Source organism: Impatiens glandulifera, chromosome 2 (genome assembly GCF_907164915.1).
Source record: "Impatiens glandulifera chromosome 2, dImpGla2.1, whole genome shotgun sequence".
NCBI lineage: Eukaryota > Viridiplantae > Streptophyta > Magnoliopsida > Ericales > Balsaminaceae > Impatiens > Impatiens glandulifera.
Window position 1 is genome coordinate 51875833 of NC_061863.1, and position 20026 is coordinate 51895858.

At 32.4% G+C, this 20026-nt stretch overlaps 3 protein-coding genes across 12 annotated transcripts; 1 reads left to right on the top strand and 2 right to left on the bottom strand.

Annotated features, from left to right (window-relative positions):
- Positions 1-251: 251 nt before the first annotated feature.
- Positions 252-5600, bottom strand: LOC124925910 (zinc finger CCCH domain-containing protein 65). 9 transcript variants are annotated; one of them, XM_047466042.1, is made up of 9 exons: positions 5178-5600; positions 4113-5074; positions 3815-3871; positions 3515-3643; positions 3333-3383; positions 2652-2792; positions 1535-2559; positions 1317-1404; positions 254-583 (listed from the first exon to the last, which is right to left on the bottom strand). In XM_047466042.1, the coding sequence occupies exons 1-7, from the start codon at positions 5371-5373 to the stop codon at positions 1600-1602; spliced, it is 2496 nt and encodes an 831-aa protein (XP_047321998.1). In that variant the 5' UTR covers positions 5374-5600; the 3' UTR covers positions 254-583; positions 1317-1404; positions 1535-1599. The 9 variants fall into 9 exon arrangements, with proteins under 9 accessions (XP_047321996.1, XP_047321993.1, XP_047321998.1 ...); XM_047466038.1 differs by having other exon boundaries at positions 254-588; XM_047466043.1 differs by having other exon boundaries at positions 1317-1408.
- Positions 5601-6761: 1161 nt separating this feature from the next.
- LOC124926313 lies at positions 6762-11570 on the bottom strand. 2 transcript variants are annotated; one of them, XM_047466511.1, is made up of 11 exons: positions 11303-11570; positions 10818-10890; positions 10365-10489; positions 9159-9267; positions 9017-9080; positions 8878-8933; positions 8617-8724; positions 8131-8280; positions 7762-7932; positions 7166-7403; positions 6762-6904 (listed from the first exon to the last, which is right to left on the bottom strand). In XM_047466511.1, exons 1-10 carry the CDS (start codon positions 11530-11532, stop codon positions 7188-7190), a joined length of 1302 nt encoding a protein of 433 aa, XP_047322467.1. In that variant the 5' UTR covers positions 11533-11570; the 3' UTR covers positions 6762-6904; positions 7166-7187. The 2 variants fall into 2 exon arrangements, with proteins under 2 accessions (XP_047322467.1, XP_047322466.1); XM_047466510.1 differs by lacking the exon at positions 6762-6904 and having other exon boundaries at positions 7015-7403.
- A 2097-nt stretch (positions 11571-13667) lies between these two features.
- On the top strand, positions 13668-15391 carry LOC124925687 (aspartyl protease AED3-like). Its single transcript, XM_047465759.1, has 2 exons — positions 13668-14606; positions 14846-15391. Exons 1-2 carry the CDS (start codon positions 13688-13690, stop codon positions 15202-15204), a joined length of 1278 nt encoding a protein of 425 aa, XP_047321715.1. The 5' UTR covers positions 13668-13687; the 3' UTR covers positions 15205-15391.
- The last annotated feature ends 4635 nt before the right edge of the window (positions 15392-20026 follow it).

Genomic DNA, 20026 nt, shown 5'->3' on the forward strand with positions numbered 1-20026 from the left:
AAATGACTATAAGTCATCTTAAAAAAAAATATATTAATTTTATGAGTATATTTTTTAATAATGAAATTATAATATTAAAATTATTATATTATATATATCATATTAAAGCTAAATAAAATATATGTTTAATATAATTTTAATAAAGAATATAACCCAAAATTATGTATAAAAATAAACCATCCTAGATTTTCCTTGGAACTTATTGGAACAATTTTATAACAAACAGAATTATAACATGCCAAATACCCAAATTGTTGTTACAGTTTGTTCTATACCAACAATGTTATACTTCTTTATCCTCTCTAGCAGAAAGATATAATCTTCTATCTGCTATAATATACCCATGAAAAATCGACCTACCTGTTATGACCCTACTTCAACTATGGGCGTTTTAGTAGGCTAGCAAAATGTTTACAATAGTTGACTACAAAAGTCAATGCAATATAGACTTTTTGTTGACACAATTGATTCATCATTTTGTTCTCTTACCTTTTATTACTCCCCACAAATGATAATGATGAGCATGGAACTTCCTTCTCCTAATGTGGTATCAGTTTCTTCAGTCTTACTTCATCAATTTCATCTTCTCTAAATAAAATCAGCAGTTACAGAATATTATTCACATATGAGGAGTGTATCAGAGGTTCATGTTTTAGAACAAAATCAAACATGAAAGTCATTGAATTATCAAGGGTTCATAAAACTAAACTCAAATCCGATGGTCCAATTGAAAGAGGCTTAAATTGATCTTTTTCATCATAAGCCAAGACAGTCGAAGCACATTTATTAATAATAGCAATTGCAGCAGTTGAAAAAAATGACATTCACCAACTTCCACAATAATTGTTTACTTACTAGAGGTATTGATCATACTTTTTCCAACCCTATTTATTCGCGATACTGATAGTTTATTGGCTGGTGAAACTCTGGATGAATTTAGTAATGTCAAAGTTTTTGGACTTGCTAGGTACTTCTTGGGTTTGGAAATTGCTAGATCCAAACAAGGTATCTACATCAATCAAAGAATATGCTCCACCTGTTAGCATCCCTATGTTTAAAATCTCTTTTGACACATAAAGACACCTCATTTTAAATTTGAAACTAAATTCTCATTATAAAACAGTTCACTTCAAAAGTATTAATAAATGTAAAAGATATAATCAATAGTCTAACATTACCCTAATAAACAAATATAAGTTTAAGTAACATTGAATCTATATGAAAATAATTATGAAAGTTACTACTTAATTTGAATACTGATTTTTATGTAGAGAATAAATAACTGAAAATTAGATAAATTAAAATAACATGATTACCTGCACACATAGAATACAACTTCCGCAATACAAGAAATTACTAGTTTCCTTTTGAGGGCCATTTCCAGCACTTTCTGTAGAGTAGTTCCTAGCTTAACAAGAAGGTGCTTAGTTTTTGGACAAGATGTTCACTATTAAAGACTAGTCATAAACTTAGTACAATATGTAATCTATTTCTCTGCTTCTTATAAAAGAACATTTAAAATGATATCATTTACCTCTGCACCCATGTATAATACAATTTCAGCAATTTACAATGTCATCACCACCATACAAGAAAACCCTAGCTTTCTTTGGCGGGGACATTTCCTGCACGATCCATCGTCTTAATTCTCGACTGATACTTATCCGCAAATGCTATCATTGACAGAAGGGACTTTTGGGCTGAGTTCGAACGTTGGCCTTTCATAGAAAACGTTGATGTACTCAGCAAGGGTGCTGGGGGCTTTGAAGCAGGACAAGGCAAGCCTTTACCGAGGTCAACTGTCAAGTCATCTGATTCGATAGAAACTGGCATCTGTAGTATTTTTTTATTTACAACATTTGATTCTTGAGAAGCTGTTGTTTGACCAAATGACATAAAGTTTATTCCACGGGGCAACCACTTTTGTGTAGATGGTTTCTCTGGCATCTCATTTTGGTCAACTGTTAACTTATCTGATTCGGTAGAAATTGGCATCTGTAGTATTTTTTTATTTAAAACATTTGTATCTTGAAAAGCTTTTGTTTGACCGGAGCCAAATGACATAAAATTTATCCCACGGGGCAACCACTTTTGAGTAGTTGGCTTCTCTGGCATCTCACTCTTACCCCCTTCCTTTTGCAGAAGAGATGAAGCAGCAACTGCTATATTTGTGCTGGCATTATCCCTTGTAGTATACAACAAGTTAGATGATCCATTGGTTTTCAAATCTTTCACAGGGGATTTACCAAATGACAGAAAGTTGACTCTCCTTGATTCTGTCAAGGAATTAGGGCTTGTAATCATGTGTGCTTTACTTCCATGGTTTTCTATACAAGGCCCGGTTGAGTCGCGCCCAATAGAATGATTGGGCAGAGATCCTATCCCAAACAAAAGTTTGTCTATTCCCTTAACAGGATGTTTTAATATGGTTTCTGCATCTGCCTTTTCATTTTTCTTGCTGGGAGCTTTCAGTTGCTTCTGAGGACCTTTATTTTCCAACAAGCCTGAAGGTTTCAATTCAGGTGCAGTAGTTTCACTGGAATTATTCGTGGGCGGTACCTTTAAAAAGAAAAAAAATGGTGCATATAGCAAATGTTATGCAGAAAGTTATCGGAAGCAAATAGTAGGGGTTTCGAATGTGAATATAATACCTGATGTGAGAACAAACATTCAGAGCCTCGGCTGCAATAACCTTTGGAAATGTAATTGTTGCACGGATACTTGGAGAGTTCGTGATCAAAAGGGCAGTCATCTCCCTTCATGCATGTATGACGAGCGAAATGGCAACAAGGCTGCAAACCCAACAAAAGAAAAAGAAATCAAGATGTGCTTGCAAACAACCTACGAAATCATCAAAGCATAAATTTGAGCTAAACTTAGGGTGTGTTTGATCAAACTAAAACATAAGTGTTTGAATGTTGAATACTGAATTTTAAGTACCAAATGAGTTAAGTATACAATGAATAACCACAATGCAAATATTTAAATATTAAGTAGTGATATAAGTTGATTTGATGAAATGTGGAACTAGTGTCTGAATAGTACTTAATAGATTATTTTACCCTTATAATGATGTAAGTTAAATAATTTTGAGGGTTAAAGTTGTCCTTTTGGATACTCTTACTAGATTATCAAGTTAAGTCATTTACCTAACCAAATTAAGCAAAGTTATATAGCTTAATTTTCTTACCCAATTTGAGCTTAGCCTAATTAATTAAGTGAAATTAAGTAATTGTTATCAAATGAACATAATTTAAATAAGCACTTATTCCTTAAGATTTAAGTGGGTGTTATCAAACACCGCCTTAATCACAGAACAATAATGACTATACCTGAGATTTTGTTGTGGGTACTATATCATGGGAGAATTTGCAGTTCTCGCCCTGCAAGAAACAAAGCAACCAAGAAAAGTGAGACACCGAAACTCTCCTTCGGGTCAGAAAAATCAGGTTTTTATATCTCAAGCATCACATCGCCTGAATGAAAAGGAAAAATCGACAAAGACTAAACAAACCTCATGGCATCTGCCCTTGACAAAGTGCCTACAATATACAATTGCTTTCGGTTTAGAAATTGGTACGATTTTCAATCTCTTCACCCCAAGGCGCCTGTTATTTTCAGCTCGTTTAATCCTTTCTTTTTTCTGTAACAAGAAATACGGAAGAAAAAAATGTCAATTCAAAAACGATTTATTAAATACTGGTTTACAAGTCAGCACAACTATTAACCAAGGTATGATTTCAGCAAAAATATAAATGTATGACATCACTATAATTTTTTTAAGAAAAAAGTCTGATGAACACATATGCCTCACCTTCTTCCTTTGCTTGGCCTCGGGACCCCTCTTTCTCTTTTTATGGGTATCAGCAACCTGACAAATAGGATGAAGATAAAGCAAATCAACCTTGTATAATATCAAAGGTACCAACAAAAGGGAAGTAACGTGTTTTATAAGTATAGAAAATGGAGCAAATAATGGCCAAAGCACATTTCAGAAGTAAATAACCCAGGAGGGTTTTGCTCATAAAGTTTTAAGAAGTATAAACTCCATGACATTCCACAGGTTTGAAGATAATAAACTCCATCATCAGCTTAGTAATATTAAAACACACCTTTTCTACAGTTCCAGCTGTCTCGGTTTCAGCTACTATTTCCTCTAAAATCCTTGCGTGTGATTCTGGAATATCAGACTCGTGAGGCATTGTAGTTGCTTGGTTTTTACTTACTACAGCTGCTTTAAGAAAATCATTACCATCTGCCTTCTTTATATTATCCTCTTTCATATAATCAAAGTTCAGATTTTTGTCTTTTCCTAACATGGGTTCATTAGACCTTAGATCCTTCTGGTTTATATCATCCGTGTTGTTAGAGGTCAATGGTTCTAAATTTCTTATGGAATCAGCTACAATCCCCTCATCATCCTTCATGTTCTCTGATAAACCAGCCTCTTCAAGAAAAGAATCCAATGGTTGAACAAGATCCCCAACTTCATACATGATCTCTCCTTCTTCCATCTCCTCATCTACAACATCTTTATGAGACAACTCATTAATATTAGAACCGGATAAGAATTTCTCCAACTCCATTGAATCTTCCTGCCAAATTTCATTGGAAATTTTCTGCTCAATTAACGAGTTTTCTTCACCATCCTTCTCATCATGCATCAAACACTCAAACATTGAATCCATATCCCATGCTGGGACAACCGCTTCCATTGTGAGGGAACTGTCGTTTTTCGTACTGAAATCCTTTCCCTTTTCATTTTCTATATCCAGGTCTATTCCAAGATTGCCATGCTCTTGGTTGACTCCCAAACAGATATTACCATCAGCCTTCTTTCCATCATCCATCAAATTTTTTCCCAATTCATTCACAACATCCTGAATCAGCTCATTGTTCATACTATTTTCAGAACCTCCAATTCCATTTGAATCAACATTTACACACGCATCAATCCCTGAACCAACAGAACACTTCTGAATAGGCAAAATTTCAGTTTCCAGACTAGTGGAACAAGTAGTTTCATACAGTGGCTCAGGCTCAATTGTCTTCGTCCATTCCTCTTCATCTTTCCCTACAATACAGAGCAATAAAATATTATTATTTAACTATAACTGCCTTTATTCCCGTCTGAAAATTCTAGAAATATAAGAGACTAATAATTAAACAAGTGTTACCATTTTGGAACCCTATTTCTGGCACTACTTCGGAAACCTTATTAGAATGAGTAGGTCGAGATTCGTCGTGGAAGAGAGAGTGCATGCGGACCAGAGTAGAAAAAGTTTCGCTCTTAAGAAGCCTTCGTGGTCGTTGCTGAGGGAGAGGGAATAGAGAAGCTAAGCTTCTTAGGGTTTCCAATTGAGACTGTTCCATTGGAAATCATAAACAGATTGCCGCAATACCGTATTTATATGTAATAGAATGAATTTTGTATACAAGTTCGAATGAATCTTTTATGAGAATCAGATACTGGAGCAGCCGGAGAGAGCAGTGACCGAAGATTGTCCGGCCGGCGACGACGACGGTGTCGAACGTATTTGAGAGCTTGATGAAACAATCGACCGCCGTCCTCCTCAACTTCTCCGGAAAACTTCCCTCTCGCACCGTGGGAGGTGAAGACGTCGCTGATTCTAGTTCAAAACCTTTGTTTGCCAAAAGGCTACGGGCCGAAGGCCCATCAAGCCCAACTATTTTCAGAAGCATCAGTCTTGAAATTAGCCCAGACCAATGCCGTAGTACATTTTTTTATGGCCCAATTCTTATTTCATTACATTGAATTTGAAAATTAATGTGAATTTTAATGAAAAAATAAAAAATGAATATCTCCCAAAACTTTTGTAGTTTTCATATTTGATTTATGAAAATTTTAGTTATTAGAGACTTTTACCAAACCAAAAAAACGTACTATCTTATTTTAATGTATTATTTTTATTTTTTTAAATTAATTTATTACGTTTTTAAATAAAATAATGTTAAGAGACGTTTTGAACATATTTTTTTTTAATTTGAATATTGTTTTTTAAATTTACGTATTTTATTTTGTTAAAATTGGATTTATTGACTACAAAAATGTGTAATCTAATAAAAATTTTGAAATTGATATAGATTTTGTAATTATTTTTTTAAATAATTTTAAGGAAATAACATTGTATACGGTACGGTCGGCTAATTTAGACGTACTTGTATTTTAAATTGAATATTTTTTTGAAATATAGGTGTTTTAAATTGTCGAATATAGTTTAAATATCTTAAAAGTGGGTAATATGTGAAAATATATTGAAATATTGAAAGAAAGAAAAATATTTTTTTTTTTATACAAATGTAATAAATTAATTAAGAACATGAAACTATTGTGTCAAAGAAAGAATATGGATATTTATTTATTTGTGAAAAAACTTTAAATACTAAAATTAGTCTGAGTATCATGCAACACTTCAAAGTTGGAATCTCAAATAGCAATTAGATCAAATATATATATCCATGAAGCGCTCATTTCTAGTGAGTATGCACAATATTATTAGCATAAACATTAACAATTAAAATAAATAATAGACTTAATATGTTATAAAAAAAATTAAATCAAATTCTTTCAAAAAAAAAAAAATTATCTTTCAATACAAATACAATCTTAAGAGACAAAAAGTCACGGGTTCGATTCTATCTAAAAATGCTTTAAGTTTAAACGGGGAATGATTGTGATGTGTCAGGTTAGTTCTCCTTTAATTAAAAAAAAAAAAATTTAAGTATAAGATACAAGGGAGAAGAAAATGCATCAACATGATATTAGTTTAACCTCTAAGAATGAAGATTGTGATCACTAAAAAACAATGAAAGTAACAAACCAGACAAGATCTTCACATCCAGGTATCGCTTTGATGGCCACTTTTGAATTAACCATTTAAATCTAACAAAAAAAAAAAAAACTTAATTGCAGTAATCTAATGGAGTTTATGTAGGTCGTTTTTCAGTAAAATAGAATTTTTTTTGGTCATTGATGGTTCCTTCTTCAAGAAATCCCTTCAAACCAAACTCATTGCATTCATTAACATTTGTATATAACTTGTGAAAGATTTCTTCAATGATATCATGTTACTCGATTGCATATTCAATAAACTTAAATTTTCTTATTCACAATGATAAGAAGAATTGCATATTTGCATTTCACCTGTTTCTGTTCGAGCACCGAATCACGACCTCAAAAGTCGTGGACCAGAGGCATTAGAAGCTATCCAAGAAGAGATGGCATCCACTAGCAAGTCTAAGTCTTTCCAAGTGTCAATACCCAATGTACTTGCAGCTTCTTTTGCAACATTCTCCCATGGCATTCCAACCGTCAAATTTGCTAAAAAATCACTTCCCCGGTTAACTGCATCCAACATTGCAGGAGGAACGTCTGGAAGAGCCTGGAAATGCCAAAACATACGATAAAAAAAGCTAGTTAAACAACACCATTTTCTAAGAGGGCGGAAACAGTTTTGTTTCCAAACGTTTCTGTATCTGAAACTCCAACATGGGGCCAGTCAGATTTCTCATCCAGATGGGATCACATTTGAAAATGGGATCAATTTAAACTTAATGTCACTCTGTTTATTTCAGATTCTATGGCTCTAGAAGGCAATATGAACACTAAATATTGGACTGTTGAACAAATGAAACAAGCTATTAATCAAGTGTGAATTGAACTGTTTGTTATATTGGAATTTCTACTATTAGAAACACAAAATACAAAAGAAGCTATGTGTACGAACAATAGCTACGTACCTGTTGTAGAGGAAGACCATGATCCCCGGGCAACATGCTAACCGACATGTCTAGCATTGAGCTAACGGCAGACCTGGACCTAAGCAATTCAGCTAATGTTGGAGTTTCATCAATCGTGTCATCTTTGAACTGCACTAAAAGATTCCTATAAATCCCATAGTATGACCTAACCTGGAAAAAAAAAATCTAATGAGATTTACCATTTATTAGAAATGCGTCATTTATACTAAAATTTACTGCCTGGTATTTTTCCATCTTTTTTTATGCAATTATAAGTATGGAAATGAATGTACTAAATATTTATGTTAAATCACTCAAATCAGCAGAAACAATATATACAAGAAGGGTAAATATAAAGGTTTTGCTTACTAGTCTTCGAGTTTCTTCTGGCTCAGGACTGAAATTTTCCTTCCCGTTTACCAAGTCCAAGTACAATGGAGGAAGTTGTTCAACCAGTGGACGCACTTGCTTTGCTATGGAGGGACTAAGATTCTCCAACTGCTTAAGAGTCATTTCAGCCTGTTTAGAAGTCATTAAGAAAGCTTAAATATAAAAGGAAGAAGCAATAACCAAAAGAAATCAACATGCAAGAACCAAGATGTAAAAGAACTGATAATAAAAGCCCATTGAAGGCATAACAACAGTTTCCAATGACATTTTCCTTAAACAAAGTCCGCTAAGAGTCTCATACCCATCTAAGTTCTAACTAGTCTCATAACCTTTTAGCTGCCTGGAAATTGACAAAACCATCAATTGAAAATAGCAGCAACAAAGATCCAACTCCTTTTTGAATGAAAATCTTATTGAGACATTCAAAGCAGACAGTTGGTGATGAATTTGCAAGGAGATCCTTACCCCTAAGCGGACAGTTGGTGATGAAGAAATTTGTGACAAAAGGGGTCCAATGCTTTGAGCCATTGGGACTAATACAGGTGAAAGTAACGGGATTGCAGAGCTCGCTTCCTGGAAAATTAGTAGAATTATCTCCTTTTGAGCTGTTAAACAATTGAAAATAAAGTAACTGTTTTCAAATTCAAATCAATATCAAGCCACCATAAAAATAAAAATAAAAAGAAGACAAAATCAGATAAAGTGGAAGGGTGAAGTGTCAAGTACCTTGTTATTGAATGCCATTAGTATATTTCCATTTCTTTTCAGGGCATATCTTGAGCCTGGTCTCAATGGTGAGAAAGTGTCTAGTAAATCACCAAATACCGAAACTCCTCTTTGGAAACTATGTTATGAGAGATCATACCAATCAAAAGATGAATGACAGATCCTAAAGAATGACCAATCCCAAACGAAGGAAGGTCTTGTACCTGAGCAGATGCATTAATAATTCAGCCAAACTGTTTCAATTAGAATTAACAAGAATGTTATATACTAAAGAAACTCACTGATTCCTGTAGGGACCGGAGACATCTATCAAATTTAAACTGAGCTTCATCTGCTATATAGGAGTGATCAAATCCACTAGCATAAGGCGTTGCAATTACCAAAATACCCCTGGGTCATAAAAGAGAAGTCACTAGTTAGCTAAGTCCCAGCCCCCATACTGTCACGTCCCAAACCCAAATTTGCATATTGGACGTACAGTCGCCGCATGTTATACATTAATTTCGTTAATAACATGTTAGCCCCCATGTTATATTCATAAAAGTACCGATTACAATAGTGAGATATTTCACATTGTTCTCAAAATATGCGGATGACACCATATTTTCTTCTAGACTATTAATCTTACAAACATCATATTCTTGTTTTAAGTTACATTTCTGTAGGACAAAATACAAAATTCAGAGTGTAGATGCCTTCATCGATAATATCTATATATAAGTACTTATATATATAAATGCTTCAGACTCTTTGATTCTTCTAGATTACTCATGATCTCTGTCTCAAAAGAATTCATCCAATTGGAATGAGCTATACGCGCTCAATAGGAAATAACAATCATTTTAATAGCTAAACTAAGCTGCATATACTATGATGAAGAAAAGGAGTATGCATCATATAAGGTATTTACATTTGATTTCTACTCTAAGACTCAAATGATTGTTATTTCTTACTGAGCGCATTTAGCGTACTCCAATTGAATGAATATATTTTGTATTTTGTTCTACAGAAGTGTAACTTTAAACAAGAATATGATGTTTGTAAGACTTAATAGTCTCGAAGAAAATATGGTGTCATTAGCATATTTTGAGAACAATGTGAAATATCTCAATATTTTATTTGGTATTTATGAATATAACATGGATGATCTACTTTCGGCTTAGAATGTTATTAACGAAATTAATGTATAACATGCGGCGACTACATGTCCAACGTATAAATTTGGGTTTGGGACGTGACAGTTAAATGGTCATACAACATAGTTCTCAGCCATGCACACATCAAGTCAAAAACCAGAGTTATAAGTAAAAGCTGAATACTCAAACGAAGCAACTTTCCATTTGTCATTCGTATATTTCGAGAATCTTAACACAAATTACTTAATCCTTTTACCTAATAACTACAATATTCACAAAAATGAAAACTATTACGTTTAGGTGCAACTAGATAATGAAACTACAACTTACACTTATTCCAGATCCACTTACTTTTCTGCAAGGCGCTCAAGAAACAAACGGTATGTAAGCTGAGGGGCAGCTCCAACAAATACACCACCAACAAAATGTGCAATTGAATTAGGCTGGGAATTCCTTGGCTTGACAACCCATGCTCCCTGTAATTGTCGGAAAAAAACTTGTCTTACTCAATTTACACCTTGTAAGCATATGCCATTAGCATTCTAGTTGCCATAACACCCATCAGGCCATTCATGTCTTTATCCATTATCAGAGGAAAAACTGTTGAAAGGTAAATGTCTCATTTTTTTTTTCAGATAATGCATAAACATGTCATTTAGAATTGTTAGTATCCTCTGGATGCCAAAATACGTAGAATCTTGGTTAAAAGCTCTCATACTCTTTGGTCAAACTGGTTATTTGTTTTGGGACAGTGGTGGAAGGGTATTGTAATATTGATTGGATAATATCAAGTAAAAATGAAACCTCAACTTCAGTCCAGTCTCCTGAGCTAGCCCTAGAATATTGAGACTGTTGTTTGACACTCTCCGTAAGAAGTCTGCAAATAAACAATAAACAGTCCCTTATTCTTCTGAACATAAATGAAGAAAACCTTAAATGTAAGACAGCATTTCAAGTCAGCCACATCAAACAAACCCTAAAATATCTTCAAATGCAAATAATGAGAAGTGACCAACAACAATAAATGGTATTTGAATGAGAAATCTGCATGTAGTTCAATAAATGAACTGGAATTCAATCAAGAACATTGATCAAATGTTACCCACTCGAGATAGCTCTTTCATTGCCTTTATAAAAAGAATTACTCAAAATGGTTTTTCAGTGTAAACAAGCTCTTAGCGTCTTTCCTAGCTATAGAACACATCCAATTTCAAGCCATAAGACAGTTAAACCAACAAAAGAAATGCACTCATGAGTGTGCTGCCAACCAGTAAATAATCAATGAATACCTCTCAATATCACGATAGAGCTGGATTCCGCTTCTTCTCTCTGTTCGTTTGTCGCCAAGATCATTGAAGTTGCAGCGGCATGAGGATTGATTCCTAGAGGTTCCGCGACTTCTGATAAATAACCCACGAAAAGAAGATTGAGAAATGCTGATACTTGAAGTAGGGAACTTATTTGGCTCAACCTGAGAAGCAAACTGAGGAAACGTAACAATCGATAGCCCACTCGCCATTCTTCACGGAATGGGGTACCTCTTTCTTTCTTTCTGTGAAGATAGAATCTAAGCTTGTTTTTTGTTGCTGAAATCATGATGACGTGTTATAGAAAGAACATATTTTGGGTATATTTTTTTTTCTCAATATTAAGTTTGTAAACTTTATTTACACATTCCATCAAATTCTAAGGATGGGTTTCGTTCCAATTTGTAAATGTTCAAGTACAAGAAAATCTAAATAAACCCAACAACAACCATGAGATTTGTTTAAGTTTTGTGCTTTTTCTTTGTTCTTGACTTTGTTAGTGTTTCTTGTTGCGTTAGTTAGTACTTTAATCATAGGATTTAGAGTCCTAAACAAGAACATGGGCTTTGTTTTTTGAAAAGTTGGTTCTAGAATAAAAAGATTTTGTAATTTTTACTTATTGATTTGAGAGAAAGAAAAAGAATTGTTCATGAGTGGGTCTAAGTAATATGCATAATGTATATGAGTGAGTGCGCATAGCAATATTAGAAAGTGCTTGATCGTCCCCATCACTCACATGATTTCATGTTAGTGCTCCAGCAGCAGAATCATGTTCCAACCAACTATTGAACAAACTTATATTTCTAAATTAATAAATGCAACAAATTTTGGATCATAATAATTAGACTCAATATATCTAAATATTTTAAAATGTGATAATTCACTTAGAATATATATAGCTAGCTAGATTCACAAAATCTTCTCAAATTTCACTGTAAACTGATCATGGAGTATGCATTGGACCAAATTAATGAGCTCTTCTTTCCCATTCTAAAACATTAACAAATGGATTCCAGTCTGTAACCAAACTGCTTTGTCCATCAAAAGTCCACACAATATCTTTAGTTGTACAATATTATATCTTTATAAAGTTTTAAAAAAAACTTAAACCTAGATCAAATGTCTCAATTAAATTCTCGATAAAATACTCTTTTTAAAAAGTTTTACAAATTTTATTCTCATTTAGAAATACTTAAATTTTGAATAATTGTATTGGATGTTATAAATTTAATTACATAAATTAGGTCTATTATAATAATATTATCACAATTTATAATATTATGATAATATTTACATAGATATTATTATATATTATAACATTTATTCTCAAACTCAAGATGAAAAGTACTTGAACAACTTGAGGTTGAAGACGATACTATGAAACGTTAATGTTAATTCTTTAAACTTCAAAAACTCATGAGCTCCATCCAACTACAGGATGATAGTGTATTGATTGATAAACCAACGAATAATGTAGAATATCATGGGCGATAAATATTGGGGTGAAACAATAACTGAACAACATTGATGTTACTCATGAGTGTTGAGATCTATCCAACGACGAGATGACAACGTGTTTCTTTAAAAAATCAGTAAAGAATGTAGAATCCCATAAGCATAAAATACTAGGGTGAAACATCTGAAAAGAAAATTTATCATAACGATAACGAAAGGATGACGCTATATTAACTAAATAACCAATAAAAAACACATATGATTGGATTAAAACCAATAAAAATATGAGCATTAACTACTAAGATAAAATAACAACTGAAAACAAAACTCAAAAGATATGATAATCGAAGAGAATAAGAACATCAACCAAAATATCTATAAAAAAAATATATTATTAAAAATATAAGAATAAATTATTAGAGTCATCCATAAATAAGTAAGCGGAAAATTAGATTTTGTAGTTCAAAAACAAAATTTGAGCTCAGATACTATGTTAGAATAAAAAGAAAAAATTGTATTGAATAATTATTAATTATTAGAGGCAACAAAAGACTATAATTATATATAAAAAATAAAAAAAAATGTTCTGATACAACGTTAGAATGTAAAAAAGAAGCTTGTATCAAATAATTATTTTGATTAAAAATCAAAAATAAATAATAGATTATGTCTATATAGACATCACAATCAAACTTATAATATAAAAAAAAATTATATTGTTTGAAAATAAAAACACTATAATGCATATAGTTGTTATTCTAGGAAAATGTTATGACAACAATAGTAGTGATTAGTGAGATAATTAGACAAAATAACGTTTCTAGTAAACATATACATCATAAAGAAATTGTTTCCAAAATGGACAACTATATATAGGCCACACTTCTCACTTCTCCAATTCACCAAATACTCATGGCTGTACCTTCACTACTACACTCAGTCATCTTTCTCTCCCTTTATCTAACCTCCACCAACTATGCCGCCGTCGTCCCCAAACGCACCACCCTCCAATTATTCCACGTCAACAGCCCCTTCCACACAAAACCAGACCCACTCTCATGGGACGAGTTGCAATCAAAAGACCAGGCCAGGCTGAACTACTTAGTCAGTCTGGTCACCCGCAAATCACTCCCCATTGCTTCTGGACGTCAGCAGGTGGTTCAGAGCCCCACGTATGTCATCAGGGCTAGTGTCGGCACCCCACCCCAGAGCTTCCTTATGGCTCTAGACACCAGCAATGACGCGGCTTGGGTCCCTTGTGGTGGCTGTGAAGGCTGCCCTTTAACCGTTTTCTCATCTGAAAACTCCACCTCTTACAAGATACTAGATTGTCAAGACATTCATTGCCAACAGGTTCCGTCTCCCTTTTGTGCTACTGGCTCATGTAGCTTCAACGTGACATACGGTGGTTCAATTGTTTCAGCTAATCTCTCACAAGACACTGTTAATCTTGGTGGAGACGACATCCCTGGCTACACCTTTGGCTGCATCAAGAAGATCACTGGCCCCAGCTCAATCCCGAGTCAGGGTCTTCTTGGTCTGGGTCGTGGTCCATTGTCACTTGTTTCGCAAAGCCAAAACTTGTACCAATCCACATTCTCTTATTGCCTTCCTAGTTACAAGGCCTTAAACTTCTCTGGTTCACTCTGGCTAGGACCAGTTGGCCAACTGAAGAAGATCAAATACACACCTCTACTTAAGAATCCAAAAAGATCTTCTCTATACTATGTAAACTTGGTAGCCATTAAGGTTGGTCGGAAAATTGTGGGTATTCCACCAAGCGCCCTTGCGTTCAATGCCACCACCGGAGCCGGAACTATCATCGATTCAGGTAATGGACTCATTCATCATAGTAATCATTCGGAACATAGATTTTGTGTCATTAATGATATCGAGAATAATGTGACAACACGTGACTGAACTTAAATTTTTATTTATTTTTACTCTATTAGATTTCAAATCCTATAAAATGCATGTCACTATCATTACTCCTTTCATTATTAAGCTCTTTTGATTATTTTAGGTGCAAATATTGAATTTCCAATTATGATTACTCTGTTTTAATTGAAGGAACCGTGTTCACGAGACTAGTGCAACCAGTATATGAAGCGGTGAGAGATGAGTTTCGACGTAGGATGGGTCCGACAGCAAATGTAACGACATTGGGAGGATTTGACACATGTTACAATGTCCCAATAACTATACCTTCTATTGTATTGGTGTTTGATGGTTTGAATGTGTCATTACCACAAGACAACTTCCTGATACGCAGTTCATCTGGTAGCATTTCATGTCTTGCTATGGCTGCTTCTCCAAACAATGTCAATTCTGTGTTGAATGTTATTGCTAGTTTCCAGCAACAAAACAACCGTTACATCTTCGACATCCCAAATAACCGCCTTGGAATTACGCGTCAAGCTTGCTCTTAGATATTGAGGGCGAATGCTTATTTAAATAACAAGTTTTTTCTAATAATATAGTTTGGAAGAATCTTTAATTACTACTTTCTTAATTCCTTGGAGGTGATTTGTGGATTTCGGGTAAAGTTACCCTTTTTGTTGAATGATGTAATTTGCAGAGATGTTTCTTATTAAAATTGTTGGTTAAGACACTCTCCTCGGTCCTTATTTCTTAGTGAAAAAGGACCAGCTTAAACTAAATCTCAATACATTCCTAGTATCATGAAATTGTTTATAAAAGAATAAGTTAAATTACATTGGATTTAAGATCCAACAAATGTTAAAAAATAAATAAATAAAAAATTAAGGACTTTCATAATCATGGCCGATTAGTCAAAAAAAAAAAAAAAAAAAAAAAAAAAAAAAAAAAAAAAAAAAAAAAAAAAAAAATGAAAACAATTTTATAATTTATATGTATATAAACTGTTCATCCATTTTTAAACTAACCTAATTTATTATTAAAACTCAGTTTTCTTATTTTTTTTTATTTTTTATATATTTATATTTAAACTTATTATTATTATATATATATTTAAATTATTATTTTTTATTAAAATATTAATATTATTTTATAAATTAGATTATTTATATTTTGATGTATATATTTACATTATTATTTATATTTTAAATTATTATTTTTATAAATATTATAATTATAATTTTAATATATACATTTACATTTCAATTATTATTTATTATATTATAATAAATATTCACCTTATAATCCTCATAAATAATTAATAAATACTAATATATTTTAACCATAACCATATATAATAATTTATAAAAATAATTACAATCATTCCTCTCTAATTTATTGACAATTTTACTCAAAATAATTTTTGACTAGTTTCGTATAACATTATTGGCCACACCTCTCACAAATTATAATGTGATTATTCATGTATAACTTTTTTGGCCACACCTCGCACAAATTATAATCTTTCGTGAGTTATCCATCTCAATTCGAATACACTGACTTTGACTTCGTTAGTTTTTTTCTTTCTCAAAATTTCAATAGGAATAAAATTATCATATTTTTCCCAATTGAGAACATCCAATATTGATTTTCTTGAAAATATCTGAAATCGTTAAAACTATATTCCATGTTATGTTTGTTAGTTGATAAATATTTTTTATTTATGTTTTTATTATTGTTTCTCAGATGTTTAATCTTGTTGTTTTTCAATTTATTTGGTGACACTTTAAACAATCGTGTTTTTTTTATAATATTTTTGTCATTATATTTAAACCATTCTCGTTTATATAATATTTTTAAAATAAAAATAATAATTAAAATTAAATATATATTAAAATATAAATAATCAAATTTATAAAAAATATTAATTTAAATATAAATAATCAAATTTATAAAAATAATAATTTAAATATTTTAATAAAGATAATAATTTAAATATATATATATAATAATAAGTTTAAATATAAAAAAATAAAAAAAATAAAAAAAAAAATAAAAAAAAATTGAGTTTAAATAGTAAAGTAGGTTAGTTTGAGAATGAGTAAGTTAGTTTGGGAAGTTGAATGTCAAACAAGGTTAGTTTGAGAATTGGTTCTATATGAACATATATAACATTATATATAATAAAAATAATTAATTTCTTATCCTAATTTTATAAGATATATTAATACATATTTTAAAATTATTGTTATTTTTTTTTTGTTAAATTTTTTTTTTGTTTTATTTTTTCGTGTGCAACCCATGTGAATTTACCAGTATTTATTATAATGTTTAACTCAAGCTAATATTTTCAACATTTGATTTCACCTCTCGGCCTGCAATTTCACCTTTCGGCATGATCTTTTGACTTCGATTTCACCTTTCGAAGTTCCTAAATTTTTCAATATACAGTAAGATAATTATATAATGCTATATATTTATTTATTTAATTTTATAATATAAATATTTATATCATATTTTTTTTAACTATTTTTTTTTAAAATATTAAATTATTTTTTTGTGATTTATATATATTTTAATTTATATGTATATGATATTTTGATTTAATAGGTTAAGCTTTTATTTATATATAAATATAATAAAAAAAAAGAAAATATTTATATAAAATTAATGATAATAGAAATTATATTGTTATGAATATATTACGTTTATCAACTTTGTGTAGAATTTAAAATATAAAATTTTATTAGGGTTTTACTTGTTTTTGTTAAGAAACATACGTATAACATTTTTTTATTTTATCTTTAACTGTTTCAAATTTATAGACGGGTCAACTCGTACCAATTTAATTTCACATAAATATTCAAATTAACTACGACTATTTATTTTGTCCATAATTTTTCTATTATTCATTTTATGTCACCCAAATTGTTTTTAAGTTAACCCAACTCAAATTACTAAATTTCATGTCAATAATAATAATAATAATAATAATAATAATAATAATAATAATAATAATAATAATAATACACTTCTAACCACTATTATCTCTCTTATGTTACCATAATAAATCAAGTAAATTAAGGTTAAACATTTTGTTAAAAAAACAATAACATTTTTTATTTTTAATATTAAATTTAATAAAAAAAACTTGCTAATAATTTTGTGTTGAATGAATGGAACTGAAAATGAAATTGGAGGAAATGAAAATAAAGATTAGTGTATTTGTAAAAAGTGTCTATGTATAAAAAAAGAGCGCTGGTGACACTTTTATTTTTTTTGGACGAAGATGCCCCTGTTGCGAGACGCTATCGGCATTCGCGAGACAATTTTATTTTTTTAAATAAAATTCGTCTCGCGAATGCTGGCATTCGCGAGACGCACCCGACATTCGTGAGACGCACCCGGCAATCGCGAGACGATTTTTTTTTTTCAAAAACAAATAAAATAAAATAAAATTTCGTCTCGCGAATGCCGGTTGCGTCTCGCGAATGCCGGTTGCGTCTCGCGAATGCCGAGTGTGTCTCGCAAATGCCAGTTGCGTCTCGCGATTTTGGACGTCTCGCGACATGAGAAAAATCGTCCGGAAAGAATTATAAGTGTCACCAGCTTTTTTTTTTATTTTTTAATTTTTAATTTTTAATTTTTTTTTATTGTCATGCGCTACAACATTTTGCAAATAACCCATTCTTTAGGGGGAATTTGACGAAATGACCTTACAAACTGAAGTATTTGACCTGGTGGAAAAATGATAATTTTATTGCGCTCGTGGTAATTTTATTTTTTTTGGACGATTTTGCCCTTGTCGCGAAACGCTAAGTCACTTAGCGTTTCGCGAAGTGACGACATGTGAAATGTCCAAATTGCCCTTACTATTTAATATAACCTGGTGTACTTTTTTTTCATTTTTTTCTTCTCCTTCTCTCTCTTCCCGCTCTTCTCCTCCTTCTCTCTAAACTCCGGCGGCGGCGGCGGCGATCTCGTCGGAGAAGTTCGTTCGAAATCCACTATGAGCTCGACGACGTGCACGAGCACTGTTCCAATAGGTACGTCTATTTGAAGCATGTTTTATTGATGTTCGTTTTCTGAGATTGATTAGGGTTTACTTCCCGTTTCGCTAAGTGCCTTACGATTCGCGAAGGACTTCTCGTTTCGCTAAGTGCCTTACGATTCGCGAAGGCCTTCCCGTTTCGCTAAGTTCATAGCGATTCGCGAAGTCTTAATTATCCGTTTCTTAATCAAATCATGTTTTTATATTGCAGCTGAAGTTTTCGTTTTCTATAATGGAGAGTGGAAACTTGATGCTGATGGAATACTGTTTTTTGATGCATCTTCAATCAAAACATTTGATCTACCCCAAAATACTCGTTATGCTGAATTACTTGATATACTCTACGATAGACTTAATCTCCAGATATCAGCATACGATTTAGTGCTCCAAGTGAAGTATGATATTCCGAATATCAGAAATCCAAAACCTGTTTTTATTGATAATGATGGGGATTTGAACACATATCTATCACGCTTGATTTTGGGTCGAACAGTGTCACCATTGTGTGTATCTGTAGTGGAGAAGTCAGCGTTTACTAAAGAAAAGATACCACTACTTACATACCCAACTCAAGAAAGTATACTACCACCACAACTTACTCAGAAATTTGTTCCACCTGTTGTACCCTTGGAATTCTTTGTTGAAAGTCAAAATGAAGCCGGAGAAACCTCTTTGCCTCACATCCCACTTACTCAGGACTTGCATGTTAATAGTGGTGAAAAAGCATCAATACCTATACATCCAAGTGCAAGAAGATCATCATTGGGTACACCAACTAGTGCAAGAAAGGCATCAAATGGTACACCAACAAGTGCAAGAAGATCATCAATGGGTACACCATCTAGTGCAAGACGATCTTCAATGGGTACACCATCGACAGACCCGACAGACACATCACCGCCAGACCCCACATTTGCGATGGCATTAACTAGTGAAACCGTATTGGAAGTTGGTTCGTTCTTTGAAAATAAAAAAGAACTTCAACTTGCTCTATATAAATATGCGATGGCCAATCATTTTGAATTCAAAGTGGAGAAGTCAAGAAAAAATCTTTGGGAACTCAAATGTTTGGATGAGACATGCAAGTGGAGTTTGCGGGCTGTGAAAGGTAAGTTTTCTGAGATGTTTGAGATCCGGACATTTGAGCATCAACACTCATGCTCAACTTTGTCGAGGCCGAAGAAAAAAATGCAAACACCAGCATGGGTTATTGGGCAGTGCGTGAAGAGCAAGTACATGGACCATCATCATAACCACTTGCCTAAGAAAATAATTGAAGACATGCAGACAACTTATGGGATATTTTTGACTTATAATAAGGC